General features: G+C 40.6%; 3 protein-coding genes across 3 annotated transcripts in view; all 3 read right to left on the bottom strand.

Moving 5' to 3' along the window:
- cpe (carboxypeptidase E) overlaps positions 1–6,008 on the bottom strand; it is a 28,902-nt gene extending 22,894 nt beyond the window's left edge. The window contains exon 1 of the mRNA XM_017408865.3: positions 5,605–6,008. Within this exon, the coding sequence (XP_017264354.1) occupies positions 5,605–5,851 (247 nt within the window). The 5' untranslated portion in view covers positions 5,852–6,008. The remainder of the gene's footprint in view (positions 1–5,604) is intronic.
- A 1,448-nt stretch (positions 6,009–7,456) lies between these two features.
- msmo1 (methylsterol monooxygenase 1) lies at positions 7,457–12,196 on the bottom strand. Its single transcript, XM_017437562.3, has 6 exons — positions 12,116–12,196; positions 10,744–11,025; positions 10,510–10,658; positions 9,978–10,104; positions 9,443–9,597; positions 7,457–8,263 (listed from the first exon to the last, which is right to left on the bottom strand). Exons 2-6 carry the CDS (start codon positions 10,996–10,998, stop codon positions 8,074–8,076), a joined length of 876 nt encoding a protein of 291 aa, XP_017293051.1. The 5' UTR covers positions 10,999–11,025; positions 12,116–12,196; the 3' UTR covers positions 7,457–8,073.
- A 613-nt stretch (positions 12,197–12,809) lies between these two features.
- On the bottom strand, positions 12,810–24,370 carry klhl2 (kelch-like family member 2). Its single transcript, XM_017406239.3, has 15 exons — positions 23,898–24,370; positions 21,152–21,271; positions 20,968–21,074; positions 20,737–20,858; positions 20,451–20,613; positions 20,133–20,242; positions 19,932–20,048; positions 19,421–19,570; positions 19,192–19,309; positions 17,847–18,044; positions 17,636–17,737; positions 17,337–17,465; positions 16,031–16,171; positions 15,807–15,950; positions 12,810–14,582 (listed from the first exon to the last, which is right to left on the bottom strand). The coding sequence occupies exons 1-15, from the start codon at positions 23,963–23,965 to the stop codon at positions 14,554–14,556; spliced, it is 1,818 nt and encodes a 605-aa protein (XP_017261728.1). The 5' UTR covers positions 23,966–24,370; the 3' UTR covers positions 12,810–14,553.
- Between the last annotated feature and the right edge of the window lie 1,193 nt (positions 24,371–25,563).

The following is a 25,563-nucleotide window of genomic DNA, read 5'->3' as shown; positions in this document are numbered from 1 at the left end:
AAAAAAAAAAAATGCTGCTGAGTCCGATGAATAGCTTCCGTATATTTGTTTTAATCCATTCTCATTCAGAGTTTAAGGTTTTTCTTTGTCTCCTCTGCTTTTATTTTGTTTCTCGTATACTCACGGCTTCAGTTCGTATCTTTTCAGATGAATTTGTCTTGCAGCTCTGATCCGGCACAGAGCTGAGTCCAGTGAGAACGTTCCGAAGAGGTTAAGAAAAAGAACAAAACTTGCGCGCGCTCAGCCGATGAGGGGTTTTCCGCTTCACTCCGCTGTGCATACATGCACATTCAGAAATTATAACGCATAATCCGTCTCACGTCCATGCAGCGCAGTTGATCCAAAGTTGTCAAGGCAAAGGGTTTAAACAGAGGTCCATATTATATTCCGAAAACAGTGTTGAAGACTCCGCTCATCACTAGAGCATCTTAAAGAGACACCACCAGTACGGCTGTTACAACTTGTACATTTCAAAATCCAGAAAAATGTCCCATAATGAAATGTTATGAAGGGATGAAAATTGTTCAGACTTATACTTGTTTCTGGTTCTCATTTCCCTTTTAGCTTCACGAGAGTAGAATCAATTGGTAATAGGAAACAACTATTTAGTAATAGCCAACTCTACTACCACAGCAAATTGTAGCTAGGCTAAGCTCCTTTTAGCTTTCAGCTAGTTTTTGGTTACTTTTAGCTTCTAGTACGCCTTTTGCTGCTTTTGAAATTTAGCTATCAGTTTTCTACTTTTGGCTTTTGTCCAGTGTTCAGACATAACTTTAACAACACAAAGTTTGAGCTTCTTCAGCACATTTCAGCACTTATTCAGCATTCACCCTACTTCTGCTCCTCTAAGTTTTATTTCTTCTCTGACAGTGCAACAGCTTGCTTGCAATAATTTGTTTGCACCTCAGTTTTTTCTTTAAATCTTTTCGCTGCACCTTGTGTAAAACTATTGTCAAGTAGCTACTGTACAGACAGCCACTGCAGAAGAGAACTACAGCTAATGCTTCCCATGCAAGCGCATGGAAGAATTCACCAAAATCCTGCAAACCTTCCCTTTAAACAGCGAAACAATTTGTTCATTTTATTGTAAAGTTTTATTTAATTCATCGTTGTCATGTCGAGTAGGTCTGCTCTTAAAAAATTGCTTTTAAAACCAGACAGTGAGGCCCATAAAATGTATCCAGAAAAAGACAAAGAATTAGTCGAAGCAGACTAAAAGAAAAAGAAGAAGGCAGCTGTGAGTGGTTGTCTGATGTATAATAAATGATCTCCAGCTGATGTTTTGGCCTGTCGCTCATCCTCTTTTCGTTTCTCCCTCTCCTTCAATCCCTCTATGGTTTATTTTTGTTTTGTTTTGTTTTTTTAATCCCTCATCACTCATATTTTTCTGGGACCTTTTGCAGTTTTCTCGATCATCATTCCTTTCTTCTTTATCTCTCTTTTCCATCAGCTCCCCCTTCTCCTCGGCAGGAAGAGGCTCCAAGTCTTCAAAGGGGGAAATGTCCCAAAATATACAGTTTTATGGTGTCGGTCCTCCGCTTTGCTGCTTTCAAACAGGAATCTGATCCATTTGAAAGCCACTCTACATCCAATATACCATACAATAAATAACATGACGGCTGCTCTGGAACTGAGCAGGCTCACAGGGGACTTCATAACTCCACTCTCATCTGATGAAACTGTCCATCAAGGGGTCTTATAACTGCATTTTTGTTTGTATTACCTTCAGATAATCTAGTCCATTTTGACAAAAGCTTATTCTTCAAATCACAAATATGAACTCACAATTTTATTACAGTTTCATGCTGATACATGATAAATGCAGCAATCCACAGCTCGTCAATCCAGTCAGAATTAAACTCTGTTTCTCCGGATTGAGGTGGTTCAAACAGCTATCTACAACAGGTAAGATGTTAACTGTCCATAACCTGAACGCTCCTTCAAAGGCTCTGAACTTTTGCTTTAATGCATCTGCTTGCATCTTAAGAAAACAGGCAACATGTGCATCATTTTTCTGTATTTTTTTTAAATCTGATATATTCTTGTTAGCTAATAATTGCATGACTGCGCACTCAGAGTAACTCATTTCCTGTTTTTCTAGCTAATGTAAATCTAAAGGTTCTTTCGTTTTTCTGAAACTCCAGAAGTAAATAGTCAATCTTTGCTGACTGCTAGGCTCTTGGCTTGTCACTTGTGTTTTGAAAGATAAGTGGAAGTCCCCCTTGTGGAGATGAGCTCGGCTCTTATGACACTTTAATAAATTAAATCTGTTTCCCAATCACCTGCCTGAAGCCCTGGTTTAGGCTCTTCATTCACGTCTTGGTGATGACAGAGAGGCTAACGTAACAATTTACACAACAGAGTGAGGGGGAAAAAAGAGCTTCACCAAAACAGCCACTGGCTGTGCTTTCCCTGTGTTCCACAATATTAGAAAAAGGCCAAGGATTCTTTGAAGGAAGGCATATCGCCCACTGCCTTGCATGCCAACGTTTGAAACAAAGATCTTGTTTGACCTGTTAGAGCTCATGGGACGTGAAGGGGAGGATTCTCAGCTACTATCGCACCAACTTTTAACTCGACGTGTAAAACTGTTATACACAATTTTTGTGTTTGCTAAGGCCATCTTGAATCAAGCTGACTCCAAAAGTTAATCAGTCCTCCAATGATTACTTTCTGAGTGTTTCATTAAAAAAAATCCAGTGATATTTTGCTAACAGACAGAACAACAAAGATGCATACACAGGAAATTACACGTTCACCCGCCTCACAAAGCACGTAGCAATAAGTAAGCTGTGTTTACACGCTTGGCTGTAGGCAGACACTGCGCTGCTGTGGACGACAGATGGCCGCACGCTGGCAGATGCATCCGCTCAGGACCAGACCGGTCGGCCAGCCAAGCCCGAGCAGCCAATCAGCTCAGCGCACTAAGCCGATCTGTTGCCTGGGCAACCGCTATTTTAGCTCCACCTTCGGCTGACAAAATATCTGAGAGACACCTTAAAGGGAGATTAAAGGCTGCATCTTTTATTCTTCAAATGAAATAAAGATCTGTTGTTGTCTTGTTTCTTCTGTCCCACCTCCTTCCCTTCCCTTCCCTGTCTCATCCACTCTCTTCTCTACAGATGTTTTGCTCGGCAGAACAGGAGAGAAGGCGCTGCGAAGAAGGGGCTTGGAAACTCATCTGGTAGTAATAAGGGCCTCCACATCGCTACTGTGACTCATGGCTGCGCACGCCCACACCACTATTACAGACTTAATTAGTGTGTACGATCATCAGCGTGTGTGACCATGTGAGCCGAGCGCCACAAAAATCCTGCGGTGCCCCACTCAGACCGCACAAACACACCCAGAGAAGAAAATACACCTTCATGCAACAACAACAAAAAAATACCATTTTTGATAGGTCAAAATCTATCAAAAGTCACTCCTGGAACGCTCTTCTTCCTGTCTAGAATCTGTGTCAGCCTCACTGAGAACAAACTAATCACTTCCTGTTTGTCGCATTTAAAGCTCCTGTTGGAGAGTTTCAGCCGGCGAACCGCTCCCAAGCAGTCATTAAAAGATAAAAGCACTGCTCATCCTGCATAACTTCTTTTTAAAAAAGGTGTGCCCTTCATTGTTTTAAATGCCTACAGTAGAAATATTTCTAGGTCAAACACTGAGACGAATTAAAACAGATTGCGTGGGAGGTAAAAACATTTAAAGGGATAGTCTCATGATTTTTCAAGTGATGTTCTGTCATAAGATTCCTAATAATTAGCACTTAATCAGAATATGGAGTATGAAGAAAAGGGCAGAAGTCTTCCTCTTGGCTAGGCGAATAACTAACTAGGTATTTCAGGCTTATAAAAGGCCTCCTTCTCAATATTGTCATACCGGTGTGAAAGAACCCTATGTTAGCAAAAATAAAACCTCTACACTTTAGCCTGGCACCGTTTGTTCAGTTCGTCGCTGTTTTCTCAACCGAACAACGTCCAGACCACTGAGTGCTCTGAGCGTTGACCGCCGAAGGTGCTGAGGGGCCGTTGAATGCATCAGTCCATCTGATCAACACGCTGATTCAGTCGAAGGTCCACTCGGCTCCCAGCGGACTGATGCATTCAGCGGCGACACGACACCGACATTTCCACGGCCTACACTCAGCGCACGTCGACTTGTGTAGCAACACGGACGTTGCTCAGTTGAGAAAACGGCAGCAAACTGAACAAACGGTGTCGTGCAAAAGTGTGGAGGTTTAACATTAGCTAACGCAGCATTTTTTCACACTAGTATGTCATTTTTTGAGAAAGAGTTGTTTCATAAGCCTGAAAAATAATATAATATAATCTCTCTCTATAAAGGCTCTTGTTTGGCCTGGAGGAAGACTTGGCGTTTTGTTTTTTTGTTTTTTTTCCTTCATAATTTGTGCGCTTTAAATAACCTGTTGATAACTAAAGAACGTCACTTACAAAAGAACCAGGCAATCCCTTTCAGACTGCGCTGGTTGTAAAGACAAATTACCAAAGAATTCCATGTAAATAACTATGTACTGGGAAGTTAACAACAATGTAAAAGTTTACGAAATATTATTTGAATGAACCTCTTTAAAACAGAGAGAATTTGAAGTTGTTATAGGATCCACTTTGGACAATCCAGACTAGCCGTTAGCTCTAAAGGCTGTTTGTCCAAACTGAGGTCATTCGAAGAACTACCTGTGACAGGTAAGATACTAAATGTTTGTAACTTTTCCACAGGGATCTGAAAGCTTTAGGGGTTTAAATGGTGAAAGGAGTACATTTAGTTTGGTTTGTTCACGCAGGCTTTTAAAGTCCAGCATGAAGAAACGAATAATAAGACGTCACACCCCTAAAAATAAGAAGAGGAAATTAAGTTAAAGCCTTCCTGTCTGAAATAAAACTCAAACAGAACATTCTAGGACAGGATCGGCTGAAGCTCTGGTCCAAATTGCTTTCATTTAGTTGTGTGTGGAAGACATTTCTTAACCTTACTGCATTACTTTTCATTTTAAAGTATATTTTGTAGGTTTCTACTGCAGTGCAGTCATATCAGGAATTGCCCGAGTTCTCTCTTTAATCGGGCAGTGTTTCAAAACGTTTCAAATAATGCCCATTTGTGACTCTTGTGCCTTGGATTTCTTGCAGCCTTGAGTTTAGTGTGATGGGGATGACACTGTACACCTGATAGTGATTTTAAGGTTTGATCTTTCTAATGCCGCTTGGGCTAAACTATATCATGTATCAGCATTCAGCACATTTGAGATGTTTTCTTTTTTTCTTGAGTCACGACTTATAGGCTTGAAGAGATCCTTATCAGGCAGCAAAATGGCGGCTTTGCGTTGCTGATGATCTATCATCTAAACAGCTTCCTGTGAGGTGATGCAGCGGGCCCTGCGCTCCCATCCTGCGCTCATCTTCTGATGTTTTTATGGAGAGCCACGGGTCATTTCTGTTAAAGAGCTGCTCTGCGCAAAAGTGCATGATATATGTGTGTGTGTAGGTGTGTGTGTGTGGTGATGGGTTTCCCCTGTCGGAGACAGCTGCTGGGACTGTGGGATGGGGTGTATTGCCGCATCGTGTAGCAGAGACTCTATGCGTAAAAACTGACCAGGTTCGTGCGTCCCCGGGTTGTCGGACATCTCCAGCACCAGCAGCTCTCGGCCCTCGAAGCTCTCCCCGATAGTGTAGATGCGGGTGATGGTGGGACACTGCAGCCACACGGACACCAGCGCCTTCCGCAGCTCCTCGTAGCGGTGGTACTCGAAGGAGATCCCGGCGTCGGTGCTGGCGGCTGCGCCGCCGCTCAGGGCGACCGCCGCGGCCCCGAGCAGAAATACGGAAAAGACTGGTCTCATTCTGTGTGTGTGTGAGTGTGAGAGAGAGAGCCTTCTTCTTGTCCGCCTGTCCCAAGCCTTATCTGCGTGCGCTGCGGCTTCGCTCAAGGGCTATAAATATCCCTGTGTGTGTGTGATGAGCTGCTGTACCTGAGCGCAACGCAAGATCCTCTGTTCGTAAGTGCGTAAAGTCAGACAAACCGAGTCACATATCCGGACAGAATTTCCAAAATAAAGCTCTTAAAAAAAAAAAGTATTTCAGACCTGAAAACCTGCCTGGATTTTATTAGAAGAAGTGTTTTTATATTTCAGTGAAGCTGCCAATTTTGGAACAACAACCAAAATAACATAGAGACAGTTTATTTTTTTTGCCAAAATGGGAAAAATAAAAGCAGGATCGACCTGAAAAGGAAACATGTATATGTGTCAATCTAGTCAATGAGATGCACTAAAAATAAACTGTATTTTAATAATATTAATCTAGATTCCAAAAGAAAGAAAAAAGAAATATAAACTTAATCCTGCCCCTGTTTTCTCATTCTTAATATTTACAGTTTTTTATTACCTGTGTTTGGCTGTATGTAAGAAGAAATATTTGTATCAACATGTATTTACACATAAATATATCCATACAAACATAATATTTACATTTTACACACATATATTTACACATACACATGTTAACATTCACATTAACTATCCTTATGATAAATATTTATTTGGTTAATTGTGATTAATCTCACCAGGCTGTTCTACATATAAATATTGCTTGGAACATCTCAGTTTATATTGTTTTATAAACTGGAAAATGTTTGGAAATTCTTGTACTATGCAAGTGTGTTTTATAGTTTAACCAAGCAAATAAACAGGAATTTAGGGCACTGAAATTTAAGAATGTTTTCCTTCAACTTTCACTGTATTCCAGTAACATTCTGATGGATGATTGCTAAACTCGGTTCTGTCATTTTCGTGTTTTCTTTTAGGAATTTGAGGGACGTCTGGAGCCAATCGAGACTGCCATAAGGTGAGAGAGAGGGAGTTTCCAAGAAAACACAACATGTCTTTGGTCTGTGAGACAACCAGAGCTCAAAGAGGAAAATCTAATGCGGCACTGGACGAACACCTAACAGAAAGCTCTCAAACCTCACAATTATGTGGTTCTAGTTTTACTAATTTGATTTATTTTTTTCTTTTCCACGCTGGTCTTTGCAGAATAAGACTTCCAGATAGATAAAATAATCAAATAAACATTAAAATTTAGTTTACTTTTATTATTTGTTTGAGGTGCAACAATGAGTGTAGGGTTTGCGCTTTAATTTAAACTGAAATCAGGTTTTCCCTTTTTTTGTGAAAATCCTGCCTCACTTCCGGTCTGGTGTTTGCTGATAACTTGACGTGGCTGTGTGAGAGAGCTGGATGAAGCTGTAGGGGTGTGTCCTCAGTGCAGCAAACACACACACTCACACACTCTCCCTCCCTCACTGTATGCTGCTTCTCTATGAGACCAAAGCAACAACACCACAGATCTGTTAACTTTTATCAGAAATTCATAAATATGCACACCTGTTAACTAACGCAGAGGCAGGCGACCCAAGTGCTGTCAAATAAACTACACAGACTTTCATGTCAAGTTTTTAAAAACGTTTTTATTTTATACAACAAATACAGAAGAAAATAAACTGTTTAATTTGTTGTGAAAATTAAACAGCATCTGATTGTTTTAACAAACGTAAAAAATAAGAACTGAACCTGGAAGAAGCAAACCCCGATTCCTTGTTCAGATATAATTTAATTTAAAGAACCGGACTTTTTTTTTTTTTCTTTTGTTGACTTCAGCGCAGACTCAGCTGTAAAGTGTAAGGTGCTCATTTTGATTCAGACCAACTCAAGAGGAAGTGCTAAAGCGCTGAAACATTCAGAGGTTAACGAGCGTTTCACAACTAAAGTGATAGGGTGCATGGTTGGTTTTTGTTTTCTTCATGTGATCACAAGCAAAGCACAAAAAAAAAGAAAATTATGTTTTTTACTCAGCAAATAGCTGCTGAGAAAATACTTTTTTTTTTCTTTTATTAAGGCACGTAAATCAAACTGAAGTCAGACTGCAGTTTCACTCAGAACCAGATCAGAGAAGTGCAGATTTCTATTTGGTGCTTCGTTACAGTCTTTGAGCGGTGCTGGATTTTCCTCTCTGGTTCTGGCGGACCTGTGGATGTCTGCGGACAGAAGTCCGAGGCTCGGCAGGTTCACTGCTCCTTCTTGTCTCCTCGCCTCTGCATGTATTTGTTGTACTGGCTGTCGGTGTTCAGAAGTTTGTCCCACCAGGTGAACGTGGACGAGTAGTTCCCGATGAAGTTCATGTGGTGGAAGTCGTGGAAGCGGGCGCCGGCATAGAACGGAATCAGGTGGAGCGGGTTCATGGGGATGTCATAGCCGCTAATGGGGGAAATGAGAAAAAGAGACAGAGGTGAGTTTCATCCTTCGAACAGGAGAGGGAAACTTTAAGTCGGAGCGAAAAGGAATAAAAGCCTGAAAACAACAACAACAACCCTTTAAAAACACACCCTTAACAGACAGGGAGAGGAAATGACACTGCAGAAATGATGGCGGGGGGAAACAGTTACAAAACATTTGTGGTTGGTGATGCAAAAAAGTATATTTTTCAGCTACAGTTAAAGTACTGGAAGTATAAGAAGTTTTGCAGATGTTCGAATGAATGATTTTGTCAATGATAAACAATCAAAATTAAAAAAAAATTTAAATTGAATTAAAAAACCAAACTACTGCCTGACTTGACCCGTATATTTTTATTTGTATCATTCAACTTTATCTACTGAACAAAACATTTTTTTTACTTCATATAAATTACTGGAAAAGTCTGCAATTTTACTTAAAATTAAACCAAATAAATACATAAAAAATATACTTTTTTAAAATAATTTTTAGAGACAAGTTGCAGAATCCACTTAAAAATCTAAAATATAAAAGCATCAGTAAAGCTTCAGCAAACACTATCATTAAAAGAAATGATTAGATGTTAATTTAAATTGTAAGAAATACATGGAAACGACAAAAAATGCAAATGTAAAATGAGGTTTTAAATGTCAAGGTTTCTGTTTTCATTTTTGTTCTTCTTGTCTGTGTATTGTGTCTGCTCCTATCCAAAAATAATCAAAGCAAATAACCAAACAAATAAATAAATGAACCAAGTCTTGCGTTAGGTTTTCTCTGAGTTCTTTACGGTGTCTTTAGAGAATGTTTTAGATCTTTTTTAATTTGATTTTAACGTAGTTTAGTAGTTTATTTTCTTCATATGTTTGTTTTTAGTTTTAAATCTTTACCTTTACCTGAAAGGAGTTATCCAAATACATTTTAATGTGCAAAAATAACAGCACTCAAGGAAGAAATAATATAAAATAATTCTCTGCCACCCCCTGGTGGTCGATGTCATGAATTACAAAGTCAAACTTTACTCAAGTCCAGTCTTATGTTTTAAGGCGGTTTAGATAAAAAAAAAACCTGAAAGGATGTTGGTGTGTGTGTGTGTGAGTGTGAGTGTGTGTGTATGTGTGTGTGTGTGCAGACATGTATGTTGAAGCTGTGATTGTGTCCCACCTGTGGACATCAATGGTCTCCAGCAGACGGAAAGCCACCCAGGCCCAAAGGAAGAACATGTGGTTACAGAAGACCATGATCCCGATGAAGAAGCCAGCGCCGAGGATGAGGGTCTCAGCAGGATGAGCGTACTCTGCCTGCATGCCGAACGGAGCCTGAGACACAGCCGAGATTCGAACCATGAGAGACTGTTGTTGTTGTTTTTTTTTACTTCATACCTAAACGAGCGACTGAAGGACTGAACATGTATTTATCATATTTATCATTATTACGGTATCACAAAGCTCAAACAGTCTGGAAATCTGGATCTCTCTCTTTCAGGCGATTATCATAATACTTAAAGTTCTGCAGTTATCTCTATGACAAACGCAGGACGCAGGATTATCTTCACAGATGAACATGTTATAACAACAATAAACACGATTCAGTGTAACAAAACCACCCGACAATATCTCAGCTACATTCAACAAGATCATGGTGTTTAATGAGTAACCCTTTATTTACTTTTTTATCCCCCTCGTGTGTTTTTACTCACAGTGAACTCGTGGTGGACTTTGTGGATGTATTTGTAGATCCGTTTGTGGTGCAGAATGCGATGGAGGAAATAATGCCAGGTGTCCTCGATAACAGCACAGCCGAAGCACCGAGCCAGAAGAGAAGTCCTGGGAGAGACGAGGGGAGGTTTTGTTTAAAAAAAAAAGTTTATTATAATGGGAATAACACTGTTTACACAGATAACACTCTGTTGGAATGATCTCTGAAGAACCACAAAAAGACAATTAAATCTGCCTTAACGAAAGTCATCCTGAAGATTTCTTCACTTTTAAAAACAAAAATCTTCACCATAACCAGTTTGGTTTGAATTTCACATGTTGGAAAACTTACTTTACCAGCATCAACTATTGTAATTAACTGTAACTTTCAGTGTTGTATTTTTAGTTTAAAAAGCTAACATTTGTGCCCCTATAGTCATAATATCTGCAAAAAGGTATAAAGTTAAAGGTAAAACATTTATTGAGTAATTCTGGGAACATTTTTGCTTATGGTTTTACTGGTCTCTCACTGACCAGCGTGGCATTGAGTCCCAGTCGTACGGGATGCTGAAGTATTCGGTGAAGTAGTACGTTCCACAGATTAAAGGAAATTGGATGCAGAAATGATTGAACACCAGCATCTTGAAACACCTCCACTGTTTCTCCCACGTCTCTGGCTTGTCCTGCACATACAAACACACACATCCATCATTATGCAAACATTTTATAATGTAAAATAATGTCTAATCGAACACAACACACACATACCTGCTGAATTTTGTATTTCTGCATAAAGGGTAGAAACTGAAATAAGAAACCGGGCAGACAGAAGAGCAAATAGATGAACTCGTGGACGAAAAGTGATCCCCACGTAGCGATCTGGAACTTGGAGTAGTTGTCCAGCATGTAGCCCCAGGCGTGTTTCAGGGAGGGGTGAAAGGGGTTTTCTGGCAGCACGGCGTCTACGTACTCCACCGCAAGATAGGCCGAGCTCAAAATGTCTGCTGTGCCGTTCGCTGCCATGACGGAGGCTGCAAGGTGACTTCAGGTCTGGAAGGAAGACCGAAAGAACCACACACTGGGTCATACATGAACTAGTTATACAACACATGTTCTTTCCAGGCAAAAATGAGTCTAAAATAATCAAAATGACAGCTTCCTTGTACCTGACCGTGTGCAGCTAGAGCCCAAAATTGAGGAAAGTGGAGGACAGAAGAAGAGACGTCAAACACCTGACACGTGACTTAAAACATGGATTATCCTGTCTTATGTCAACAATTTAGCTAATAGCTCTTTGTTGGTGCAAAAACTATGTTTTATGTGTTCCAAATTGTGCTATATTTTATGTATTTAACAGTTTATGGTAAAGAAACGGAAACAAGTTATGTTTTTGTGACAGACGGCTCAAGACAAAAGTCTAAAAATCTAATTTAAAGCACCTTTTTCCTTTTTTTTTTTTGCTAAGGTGTCTTTTATATGTCAACACAACACTGGTTCATCACTTGTGTTTTTGTGCCTGAATGATTCATAAATCAAAGTTAACAAACAGAAATACATAGCTCTAAAAATGGTTATGTAATGGACTGAAAATGAGTGTGAAAAGCAACCAAGTTCAAAGAAAAACTTTAAGAAACCATAAAAGAAAAAAAGGATGACAGACACTTTAAAATTTATCATCAAGTCTGGCTCATGTTGGGAGGTAAAACATAAATGATTCAAGACTTTAGCATGATGCTGTAAGAGGACAAAATGTGGTTTATATAAGCTTCAAAGAGCCTGATAGCAAAATAAATGCATACTTTAACTGGATTGTACTTTTTCTGCATCAAGTTAGCATGTCGTGTCTAACCTTTGGTAAACTCAGAGTTATTAGTAAATGTCCTTCGTGGAGATGTTTGAACCAAAGCAGCTAAAAACAACGAATAGTTAGAAACTAAAAGGATAAGGCAACAATATGTCAGCCATGTTTAAACTTTATAACAGTCAAACTACTGCGTTGTTTATTAACTAAAAACCGTTATGTTCAAAAACTAAAACACACATTCCCGCCCTTCATATGTCCAAACAGTGAAAGAGAATTCGTAGTTTTAGCTTCGGCTAAATAGTCCCCTCTCGTCGCTCGACAACAGGATACCCTTACCTTTCCGCTGTACGTCCCCGTCTACCTGAGCGACCCGGGGAGGCCGACCGGGTGAAGTACGCTAACATCGGCGCCTCTCATTGGCTGACGGGACGGGAGGGTGACGTCAGAGAGCAAAGGGGCCTCGCTGATTGGCTGTCGGAATGGAGTGATGATAGTGAGACTGGAGGGCTCTACGGCGCGGACCAATGAAAAAGCGAGGTGTTTTCATGAGTTTAGCAAGCTGCGCGAGGGGTAGGCATGGGGTGGTGGGGGTGTCTCTCTGAGAACTTCAGTAATAGGCGTTCACATCTACTTATTTGTACTTTTAATTGCTGTAGTACATGCTCTGACTCCAGCTTTATCTTTAGAAATGATGTGGAAAACAAAATATATGTGACCATTTAACTTCTGAGAAAAAATATAAATGTTCATGTACTTATTAGAGGCAAAACATAAAAATAAAAAGCTGTACTAACAGATCCTTGGTGCAGAACTGTGTTGTTTTTTCTCAAACAAAACTATCTAAAATTATCCAACTTATTTAGTTGGTTTAGCTTATGATCTTTAAGAATGCACACATAGTTTTTTACTAAATAACTGAATATTTTGGAATAAATGCTCTATTAGAGTGATATAACAACATGCAGAAAGTTCCTAGACAAGGTTACCTGTAAAAAGGTGTTTTTTAAAAAAAAAAAAAAAAAACACATGCTTTTGCATGTGTACCTTTACCATAATATTTCATAATTAACTAGTTAGGTGTGGTCGCAGCTGAGACTGTTCTCCAATAAACACCCTGAGCGTTAACAGATGGTGCAATATATAAATATATATATTTATTGTTTTTCCATTTGGACTCAGCTGTACTTGTCTGTTAGCAACATTTCTAATATACCACATGGCAGATTTTGATGAAACTTTCAGGAAATCACACGTGACATGTTCGTTTTCAACGTTTTACTGGTTTGGCAAAGTTTTAAAAACAGAATATATCATTTCACAGCTTGAAATACAAGAAGCATATTTATCCATAGTAATAATAATAATTATTATTATAATTATATTAATATAAAACATGTAATAAAACATTTTCCAAGTTATTAGCCTACATGACATTCCTCAATACACTGACGAGAAACAGCTATACCAGTTACTTTTATAGCAAGTTTTGATTATAGCAGAAGAAGCAAGAAGAAGAGACTTAAAAAAAATAAAAAATAAAAAACAAAATAAAGAAAAAGAAGAAGAGTTTGGTCACTTTCCAGAAAGAGAGAACAGATTAGTAACAGAGTAAGAAAGAGAGACAGAAATAAGAAGAGACTGTAAAGTTGGCACATTCATATTACGTTCAGGGTGCGCAGTAGTTAATTACACCAAACGAGAGGAGGGGACGGGGGGAAACCAGGGTGGAGACGGGGTCCATGCAGTGAGTTCAGGCTGCTGCTCTCATTTAGTGGTTACAACCATGATACATATGGCTGCCAGGTATGGGTAAAGCACAGGCAGCTTCTCTCTCTGGTCACTGTTTGGCAACATGACTGAGGCGTCTCTCCCACCAGAGGAGACTTCCAACAAAAGTCTGTTTTCTCCATGAAAAATGTACATTATCCTGTTCTGAAATTCTGTTATTCAGAAAAAAACCAAGCTAATACAGCCATTCCCACAAATCTAAAGTCAGAATTTATTTCTAAATCCCCACACCCCCGAGAAAAAAGCGCCTCGAGTCGAGCTGTGCTGTCCCGTAACGACACACGAGGCTGAAACAGAGGAAAGAAGAAGGTGTACTTTGACATTCAGGCACTCTTAAAGAGCCTCACTGCAGCACTGCAATAAGTCAGAAGTTAGACAGAGTGTGTTCATGCGGCGTCAAACCAGGCCTCACAACACACTGATGCAAACAAAAACACATGCCTTACATGTGCGAGCAATGGAGCACCTTGAAATGCAAGCACACTTCTCAGGAGAATAAAACAAAAGAGGAGGGGGGAATAAAAATAAAACAAAACTCTTTTCAGTCCAAAGTGGTTCTTCTCTGCTTTGCTCTCGCACAGAACAGCTGAATAATCTCTCTCAGGTCTGGTTCGTGTTAACATTACTAATGTTAAAGTAACTTTGCAGTTCTAGCAGCTTCGTGTCAGTAGCATCTCAATGGCACTGCAGCTGTACAGCTGTGCTTCAAACTGGGTCGTCCAGTTACGGCTGCAGTCCCGCCCCGGGAGCGGATTAAAACAGGTCCGATGCCCTCGTTTTCCTACGGCTCCCTCTGTTTCAGGTAAGTGCAAAAATCTTCATCGCTCTCAGCAATAACAGGCTCGTCATTTTCCTTCATCTTCGTCAGCAGTGCCGGTGCCAATGCTGCCCAAAACTCGAGCATCAGCGTCGTAGACAGATCCAAGATCGGTATTCAGCAGGAGAATACATTCTGCTTCTTAATCAAAGGCAGCGGTCAGGAACAGTCATAAGGGCTTGTCGATCATGGTCACACCTGTAGAGGCGGAGAAAAAAAGTTGTATTTTAAATATTGCACGTCATTAACGGAAAGCGCCGGGAGACCACATGGAAAATAAACATATTTTCATGTATAGATTCGAGAAATAATCTGAACACTTGCAGCATTAAACAGATTTATCTACCTAAGCTTGCTTTTATCTGCCATGCAGGCTCAGTTCATCTGATAAAATATGACTGGATCTGGTTTCCTGCTTACTAAGTGGCATAGTGATTGTGTGAAACAGGGCATAGGAACAAGTGAAACTGTCAGAAGTCTAACTCTAATCAAAGTGACAAAGACATTAACATTCATCACAAGCATTCTGCTAAAGAAATGCATCTATTTCATGCAATCAATCTGACAAACAGCAACTGTACCATCAGAAGATAAATACATCAAACGACCGATTCTCCGATCCTATAAGGAAGCGTCTCTTCACCAGGGACAGAGGGAAAAAGTCCACATTGTGGCAAATTTTGGTCATGAGCTACAGATAATACAGTATCTGCTTTTAAAAGACTAAAGAATGTGTAAGTATTTGGGCCAAATTAAAGATAAATGTGCTGGACTTTGCACAAAATGATTAAAATAGAAAAATATATTTTTTTAAATATATATGAAACACATTTTACTGTTTGGTGCACTGTCATTAAAAATAGGAAATTAAGACGAGTCAAAGTGCTCTGCTATTATTCAAACTCTTCACACAGGTAAATGCTTGAATTTCAAGGAGGTTTTTTTTTTTTTGAAGAGGGGTTGTGTGGGGTACTTTAAAGTAGTCAGTGTCTCAGCTGCAGCAGTTTAGAGAATCAAGGACAGATTCTTGTAAGAGTTTAAAGCTAAAGGCTCCAGGGAACAGCTGTGATTTAAAACAAATCGAAACCTTTCTATCGATATTAGAAGAGTAAATGTGTTATTTTTGCACGTATAAATGCCTGTGACGAGACTCAAGAGCGGATCCTGCTGTAATCCTGCCATAACGTGTCGTTCCCCTTGTCTAATCAGAAAACAAAACTGTGTTCTGGAGATATAAGAGGATATCTGAATGACCTGAGTTATTACAGAGGAAGGGCAGTAGGTTAGGGAGAGGAACAACTCCTGTCGCAGCCACATGAATGTCATTTGGTTAACCAAAAGCAAAACTCGTCCTCTGACGAGACGCACGGCTCTGAAACGTGCAGGTAAATCAGTAACTTGTAGCCCGTCTTGTGCACTGACCTGCATAACTGCGGCCCGTGCTCATGCAGGTCGGCAGCAGCGTCCACTTATCCGTGTTTGGATTGTAGAACTCCACCGAGGCCAGGTTGCAGCTGCCGTCATCTCCTCCCACCACGTACAGCAGGTTGTTTACAGCACACACACCTGACAACAGTCAATAAACGTTAGACAGAGAAAAATATCACACACCCGATGACGTCTTCGCAGCTCTGCGCTCCACTGACCTGCGTTGCGTCGGCACATGTTCATGTCGGCGACCTGTCGCCAGCTGTTTGAAGCTGGATCGTAGACCTCGCAGCTCTTTCTCACCAACGGACCGTCGTGCCCCCCCACGGCGTACAGCAAACCTTTCAACACGCCCACACCTGAGAAAGACACGGTCGACATTCTCCAATACAGGAAAACCAAAGAAATGTTTGCATGATATTAAAACCCATCTGTTCACGTGTCACCGGTGAGCACAGATTATCACTCACAGTCAGGTTTGAGCAGGAAATACGACACCAAGAGGCCCACATATTATTAAAAAACTGTAGTTTCATAAGCATGATTATAGATTTAGACTTTAACACATCTCAGATCTGCCTGATTCACATTAACAGTTATTTTGACAAATATTTCTATATTGTGGTAATACTTTTGGAAAAACAAAACCCATATGAGTAAAAGGAGCATGAAATTATAAATGTCTTTTTAAAACCCCCATAATGACTGAGACTACACCTAAAGCTACAGAGACACTTTGATTTTACTAAAGTCAACTTCCTGTGTCTTGAAAAAGTAACAAATAAAGTCCAAAATGCATTTCATTAAATCAGTTCAAGGGTTTAATAGTTTGCACAATTACCTTCAAATGTATGCATCCATTTAGTTATCAGGCTCCAGTACTGCAGAACCAGCTAAACTCACGTTTTTAATTTAGTTTTTAGTTGATTTGTTTCATCAATGTGATCTATTTGCTGTTTACCTAATGTATTTGACTGCTTTTTAAGTAGTTTTTAACTTCTAAGTGTTTTCTACTTTGTCTACTTTATTGTAGTTGTGGTTTTTTTTTTTGACTCTATGAATCGCTTTGGGGTGTCTAGAGCTTAAAAAGCAAACAAAGATCGTTCCATTAACCTCTAATAGTAACTAGACAATAAGAGAAATATCAGATGACACTAATGTAGCATAAAGAGCAAAAAAATGTCCTCTTTGTGCACCTGCAACTGAATCAAAGTTCCCTTCTTTGCTGGAAATGCCCAAAACGCAAGAGTGACACCTACTGGTCAAAATTGGGTTTTACATTCAACTTTAAACAATTAATAATAAATAATTTGGCTCCTAAACTTTGCTTTGGAGTTGACCTTACAACAGCTTTGCGTCTTGATCAGATTGCCTAGAATGCAAATATACCAACATTCTAACAACTCTTTGACATCTGCAAACATCTGTGCAGTTTCTGTGTGAAGGACAGATCACGAGAAGAAGAATCGAACTGAATATTTGAACATTTTTGCGTTAACACAAGAACAAACTAAACAAACACACCTGCTCCACTGCGTCTCGTGCCCATCTCTGATATATAGCTCCATGCGTTGCTTTTAGGACTGTAAGCTTCTACGGTACTTAAACACTGCCTGGTGGCTCCGTCGTAACCTCCGACAGCATACAGGATCCCTGAGAAGAGCACGTATGGCATCATCTTCAAGGCAGAGGGCTTTGGTGGTTGCATCACTTGTACTGCATAAAATTGCTGGGTGCTTCTGTAATCTTGTGAATCTCTTTTTTTTTCTAAAATCCTGTCCTCGATCATGCTGACTTTGAAAAACAAACAGAACTGTAGTCACCATTGACAACACCCACTCCTACACTGCTGCGCCTGGTGCTCATGGGCAACACATGGAACCACTCGTCCGTCTTGGCGTTGTACGCTTCAACCGTGGAAAGCCCTGCAAAACATTCACAGGGCATCCCTCAAAAACACAGAGAACTGTCCCGTTCGCTGTGGTCACACACGCTCAGCGCGGGTTTTGAACACACGGAAACACTCAGTCGTACCCGTGCTGCCGTCGAAGCCGCCCACGGCGTAGAGGAGTCCGTTCAGGACAGCAGCGCCGAGCGTGGACCGCCGGTCTTGCATGCTGCTCACGCTCGTCCAGCGGTCCATCACCGGGTCGTAACAGTCCACCGTCCGCACGCGCAAAGAGCCGTTGAAACCGCCAACCGCGTACACACAACCACTCATGTACACCACACCTGAAGAACACAACAGGCACAAAATATGCACCACTCTGTTACACCATCAACCTGTTTGAGTGAAGTAATGAGTTAAATTTTAAAAAACTTGTTTGGTATCAATCTGCAGCAGGTGTAAAGCCTAGAGCAGCAACTCGCAGCTACAATATACAGTTTTTAGCCTCCTTGACTATAACAGTGGGAACCTTGAAAGCTAATAAAACCACACATGCTCTAAGGTCTTACAATGTTAAATACGTCTTTTTGTAGTAGCTGCGTGTGAGGAAATAACAGCCCACAATCAGACTCTCTGTGGAATATCTGAGCCAGGTGGTACAAAGTCTGGAAAGTATGAATATATATGAATATATTTCATGAGGTAGCAACGAGGATCATTCACAACACACACTCTGAGCATCTAGCTATATCGCAGGAGACTGCACAAAACCTCAATTTCAAGGTTTGACCAAAACGACTACAACTTTATCATTTCTTAACATAGGATGATCTCAGTCTATAACTCTGGCATGAAGGCACACATTTAAACACCATAACAGTCATTACAAAAAAATATGCTTTGTTTCCTCCCACTTTTGTTGTTGTGATACAAACACCATCCTATAACTTGAACAACATGTTATTTGCCTCATGTCCTGCCTCGTGTGCACTCTAAATGACCCGGTGGCACTTTGGCAAATTTAAAGTAGTAAAACTATAACATGCAGAGGGAACCTCTTGCCTGTCTGAAGGAGCAACTGCAGACAAAATCTGAACATTACTCCCAAGACATTCGCTGCTTGCATGTGTGGAAGCCACTTTGATGGAGTTTACGCTGTAATGAGGTGGAAATGATTCAGAACAAGAAGGTGCAGTAAATGAACAATTTTACTTCTAAGAACCAAAGGGAAACCTATTTGTTCTGTTTCAAAACATACAGTAGAAGTGGGCATATTTTGTACCCACCACATTGTGACAAAGAAACTCCAGCAGAGCTAATATGAAATAAATCAGCACATGAAACTGAAACATGAAAGAAGGAATCAATAACGCTTAGTAAGTCATTTTTAAATTTATGTATGAGGTGAGTTTCAATTAATTCAGTGGTTCCATGTGGTTTTATTTAAGGATAAATAAATATAAGCAGCTTCTGGAAGTGAGGGTTTCCTACCTGCTCTGCACCTCCTGGTAGGGAGCTCAGCCACTTGGTACCATCGCTGCTCCTCAAAGTCGTAACACTCGACACTTCGGATAGCTTTAGGAGCCTGACCTCCAACCACCACCATCACCTGAACCCCACAGAAACAGCAGAGGTGTCACAGGACAAGCCGCAGGACATTTATCCGTCGGTCCTCCGCTCCTACGGTCAGGAGACACTCGGGCGACGACTGTGTCTGTACCTTGGGACAGCAGGCGGGAGTTCTCATCTGGGTGCGAGCCGTCTTCATCAGAGCTCTCTGGTCAGCTGGCAGAAGGTGGTACTTCATGGCCTCGATCAGGTAGTCTTTACACGCGCTGCTGTTCTTGATCAGGGACTCCTCTTCCACGCGCTGACGAGAGCAAAGAGTTGAGACAGCAGGGCTTACGAAGTGCCGCGTTATGACTTCACATCAACAGATGGCCATTTGTGTTTTCTGAACACATAATGACCATTTTTGCTGTGGCTTGAATGACCAACTTTTGACAAATTCCAAATAAAACTGCGGTCTATTTGATATTTGTATGAAAAACATTTCGAGATCACTGATTAGTTGTTGGGGAACACATTGATCTGAAATCAGACGATATCTTGTGTCACAGAAGTGTTAGTTTACTGTGCAGCAGTGTGGTAGTTCAGACTGGTCTTTGTACCTCAAGTCCACCTTTCAAAGGTTTTATCTTGGTTTAACGTGCCAGTTTAGGCAAACGTACCTGCACCAGGTATTCTCTGGAGAGGAGCGGCAGGCGAACGTGCTCCATCAGGTGAGCCAAGTGCTCCTGGCGGACATCTTTGTCGTGGTTCACCCAAGCTATCACCGCTTCGAAAACCTGAGCAGAAAGCCGCACTTATGACGCTGCAGAATCATTGGACTGTTGTGCCACAGCTGCAATGAGAAAGGTGAAAGGTCGTACCTTCTCCTCTGTGGGGATGGTGAGCTTATCGCTGGCGATCAGGCTGGACACTTGCTCCATGCCCAAATTGAGAAACTCTTCAGTTCCAACCACCTCAGTGAAATGTTGCTCTGTTAGCACAAAGTGAAACTACTTCTTTAGGGCTGCAAACAAACACTGAAGTTTTCCAGGACAGCGTCTCTCCTAACTTTAATTAATTAAACCTGCCCTCATTCTGTCTCCTCTATTGTTCCACATCCTCCTGGACGCGCAAGCTCACCTCAAAACTCGTTTTAATGAAGCAATAAGGACAAGTTGTTGAATTTTGAGGACACAAACCTGCATAGCTGTTAGCCTGTGCAAGGAGTTGGGAGCAGGCATGTAGGTCGGCGAAGGCTCGTATCCCCAGACAGTTGGAGGGATGCAGCTGAGAGCTCAGGAACTCACAACAGGCCTTTTTTACCTCATTGAGCTGGAGCAGTCCAGCTGCAGGCAGGAGCGCCTGAGGAACACAAAAGAAGAAGGTGCACACACAGGTGGAAGACTCGTCTGAAGGTTCGGAGTTAATCAGATCCTGCAGAGTTTCCATAAAAAAAGGCCTTAGATGTTCGCAGGTGGACGTTACCTGAACATTATCCTCTGTGACCTGTATCTCTGCCGTGTAGATATAATCTACCAGCAGGCCCAGAGTCCAGCCGTCCATCTCCTTTATTCTCACTCGTTTGGCCCTGCTCTCTGCCATCTCCCCTGTTTGTGCAGTTACACACGTTAGGATTTCATCAACACAAGCACACCCACACAGCTTACAAAAAAAAAACAGATATTTAGCCAATCCAGATGGAGGATGGTTCCTTACCAGTAAACATAGCGTGAAAGTAAGGGCTCCCAGCAGCCAGAACCACTCTGTGAGCAGTGATCTCTATGTCTTCTGCAACTATAGTCACATCGCACAACAGGCTCTGGCTGCAGGAAGGACGGAAGGGTTAGGCACGGGGAGGATTTAAGGTTAGAAAACAAAGCGAACGGAGAGTTTAGATCACCTGCGCAGCTCATTCATGACTTTAAACGCCTTCCTCATATGCCGAGGGTTCAGAGTGACGGGACCTTGTCTTTCCACTCCGTCCTCCTTGTCCAGAGAATGTGGACAAAGTCTGGTGCACCTGAGAGGGAGCGTGCAGAGGTGTAAAAAAACAAAAAAACTAAAACTGGAGCAACCACACAGATAAGACAAATGCAAGTAGAGCTGTGATAAATCTTAATCAGTGTACACCTCTGGGTGTGTTACTGTACCTACGCTGCAGTGTTCACCGAAGTATACGCTAAAGAAGAGTTTGACTTATTCTTTGTCTTCTTCTTATCAGTTTGATGATTTAGATATGTGGAGTTAATGTATATTTAATATCCTCATTTGGAATTTGTTTTAAAACAGAAACATGCATTCAACTAAGGGTGTCAAAGCTTGATTACTGGTGCTGGCAACTTTATTGGCTTGTCACAAAGGTGCATTTTGTTCTGAATTTTTTTTAGCTGAATCTAGAAATAAATCGATGGATTAACAATCAGATGTGTCTGTACATACTTAATCAATTACCAGGTAGGAAAATAAAGATCCCGCAGCAGCTGCTACAACCAGCTCACTGCAACCCACAATTTTCATTTATTTTAAAACAAAAAATGCTTTTCAACAAAATAATTTAGGTGTAGAAGTTCTTCTAAGTGTTGTTTAATTTACACTTATTTAAGTTAAGTTAATGTTGTTAGTTTTTTGTTAAATGAAAATACGCATTGACCAACACAAAAAAAAAAAAACACTCGGCAGCCTTGACTTCTAAAGATCAGATTTCTAAGATCGAGAAAAGACCTCTGGTTGAATCAGTGAAAACTACGAAAGATAACAGTTTGATAAATAAAATATTTTAATAAACAGCAAAATGATTCCCAAAGAGCCGAGGATGAACGGATGAAGCACATCTCAGATCCTGTGTCAAATCTTTGCTGGATGTATTTTTTTCTTATTTCTTAAAGACTTTCAGATACTGTTCATCTGCTGCAGACAGTCTTTAGGTAAGACACATTAACTAGCATGTCTAAGTCCCATTTTGTTTTTTCTTTTCTTGTTTTTTTTGTACTCTGACCTTTAGTTAGTATTTCATGCTCACACCTGCTGTTCTTCAGGTACGAGTTGCTTCAAACACCAAAACATTTAAATACAAGATTCAACCACGACAAAAGCTGAGTTACAAAAACAATAAAATATAGTTTCAGGTTCAGAATAAAAATAATAATTTTAAAGAAAAATAACTTTTATTAGTCCACAAGGCTGAGTTGAGTTTTCTCAAATATGTCTGATTTTCTTTTATTTACTGGAAGTTTTTTCTGTGATGCTAATTACACGATACGTCTTAGTTTAACATATCCTTATAGTCAAGTTATTTTAAATCCTTTCTAGTGACACCATCCTTTTTGTCAAGGCCAGTTTCATTACTTTTGTCATTTTCGAGTTATTTCAGTGACCTCACCACCCGGCTTTCTGTTTTTGCCAAACGATTTCCTGCATTGTGGATGAAAGTGGATGTGCATTTTTCGTTCCTGTAGTTCACATTTTTCTAAACTGGTTATACGGTCAATTTTATTCCTACTGTTACTTCAAACTCATAAGAAGCAGATGCATTATGCTAGATCAGGCAAACGTTGTGGCATTTTAAAATAGGATACATTAGGGAAAAAACTGTGATATTATTGGTTAATATTGTAATGACAATATCAACAGCAATAAACCCTCATTTTCCTCACTTTCTCCTCTTTTATCATTATAATCTAAACCAGGTGTGGGCTCGTTGGATTGACCAAATATATTATAAGGAGCAGGACATGAATGCACTGTACCTGACATATAATGATTTATTTAAGTTTTTTGCAAATCTCATATTGTGCTCAATGATATTGTGATGTCGATAAACTTATATATTGTGCAGTCGCAGGATGCATATAAAATAAAAATACAATCAAAACCATTAAGTATAAATTAAGGATTTAAAGAGAGCTGCACATGAAAGCAAATGCAAATCAGAGCAATTATACCTGAATCCAACATTTAAAATGTAAAATTTTCTTCTAATCCTGAAATATTTAAATGAAAATTAAAAACTGCCCATATATCCATTCATAATCTTTCTCTGTAGAAGGATAAACGAATGATTGTTCTGCTTTATTCTTATTTGTTGATCAACATTTGATTTTTGATGTCAAAAATGTAAGACTCGCCTACTTTTGCCTTTAATATTTAGTTGTTTTGAATATAAAATCTTTAGAAACTGAGTGGTGATGAAAAACTGAACGAAACAAATGCATTACAGGGTTAAAAAAAGTAAGCCCTGATGTTGTGGAAGACTCTGGAGTTGGTGTATTTGATTAATTTCCACAACCTCTGGCTCCTCTCTGTCATCATCAAACTGCTGTAATTTATGCTGCTCGCGGCAAAATCACGTCGCCCCTGTTTTCTGTCACACGCAGACACGGACACGCACCGATCCGTGCTCACAATCACCCCCTCTGTGCCACAAAACAAAAAGAAAAACCACCTCCCGTCGGGTCCAGGCAGCCCGGACCCGGACCCTGCAGACCCCCTCCCCGGGCATCGGTGCCCGGTCAGCCCGATCAGGGAGCAGCCTCCCCGGCTGGCCGGTGTCTCTGTTAATGCGGCACCATCCGTCAGGCAGCCACTGGGAAATGTCAAAACACACACACACACACATATATATAAATATATATATTCCCAGCACTTACAGCGGATGGCTCTCCATGATTCCGGTGTTTTTTAGAGGCTGAAAACTTGGCCCAGCAGCATGCACCATTCCATATCCACAAGGTCCTCTTCGAGGGGTCTGAACTCAGGCGTGAATCACGGCGGCAGTCGGTCCAGAGGTGGACAGACGGGCTGACAGCAGCCCCATATTAAAGCAGCCTCATAAATACACAGCCCGACTGCGGCGACCGTCTCCGCGCACACACACACGCACACACACGTTTCGGTTCAGCCCAGTCGGTCGAGCCCCCCAGCGGACCGCTTCTTCTGTCGGACCCGGCGGACACGCGCTGGAAAGGAGCCTCCGCCGCGTCAGACGGGGGTGATTTTCACTCGGCTTTCCTCCCTCTTCCCTCCTGGGTGTAAACGGGTGCGATAGGCGGACGGACGAGGATACCTGTTATTTTCCAATAGCTGATTAAAACAAGGACGTGTCGGCAAAGACGGTCCTGTACGCGGCCAAGGCGTGCCAGAAGAAAGCGCTGGCGCCCTCTGGCGGTGGAAGACTGAAGGACGGCCGATCACGTGATCAACAATACAGTTCATTCAGGTGTTTAAGGAGACAAAATACATTTACTGCGACAAAACAGGAATACTGAGAGCTGAAATGTGTTAAAGAAGTTCAGAGGTAGTTGTCAAAGTTAAATGATCAGAACAAAAACTAAAATTAGACAAACAGTAGCTAAAAGCCAAGAACAACAGAATGGCAACCCAAAAAACCTGTAAAACTATAGCTTAAAACTATAATAAGCAAGACAGAGGCTAAAACCAGCTAAAACCTTGAATAAGCAAAACAGAAGCCAAAAGCTAAGATCAACAAAACAGTAAGTAAAAACAAAAATAAGCAAAACAGTAGCTACAAAAAAATACTAGCTAAAATCCTAAATTAGCAGAGAAGCAGCAAAAACCTAAACTTAGCAAAATCATAGATAAAAGCTAAAATAAGCAGAAAAATAGCTAAAAGCTTAAATAACAAAACACCAGTTAAAAACTACAAATTAAACAAATATGCTTCTGTGGATTACAAAGAGTGCAGAGTTCCCAGTTCATTTTAATGAAGGAAAACTGTAAATAAAGGTAAATATTTCAAAAAGTATTAAAGTTACAAAAAACAAGTCACAGCCACAACATCCTAAAAAAGTGGAACATTTTGACATGTGATTGGTTAAAATAGCTGAAAGGTTGCTGAAAATGTTAGTTTAAAAAAAATACTATAAACGGGACAATAGTGTTAATGCTGAGTAAGCATTGTCAGGCTAATTCAAGACTGAACCTCATTGAGATCCTGTGGGGCAGACCAAAAATATAAAACCCAGTTTTAGTTAGGAGCAGAGGCCTCTGCCTTTGTAGAGAGCTTCGTCTCCTGAGCCCAGATTTCTGTCTCACTGCACCGTCAGTGAAGTCAGCTTAAAGCTGACCAGAACAAGTCTGTCATGGTGTGAAGACACTGAATTCATTAGAGAAACCAGGACGACTGTAAGCTTATCTGTGATGACCTAATGCAGGAATGATGTGGAATTAAAGCTAGTTTTATGAATGATTACTGAACTTAATGTGATATTTTATATGAACAGAGTAGCTAATAGCTTTGAGTTTTCCAGCTATTGGAATAGTGGGTGATAAAAGGGATGTCCCACTGATTTATTA

The sequence above is a fragment of the Kryptolebias marmoratus genome, linkage group LG3 (genome assembly GCF_001649575.2).
Source record: "Kryptolebias marmoratus isolate JLee-2015 linkage group LG3, ASM164957v2, whole genome shotgun sequence".
In the NCBI taxonomy this organism is placed as follows: domain Eukaryota; kingdom Metazoa; phylum Chordata; class Actinopteri; order Cyprinodontiformes; family Rivulidae; genus Kryptolebias; species Kryptolebias marmoratus.
This window is presented reverse-complemented; position numbering and strand designations above follow the sequence as displayed.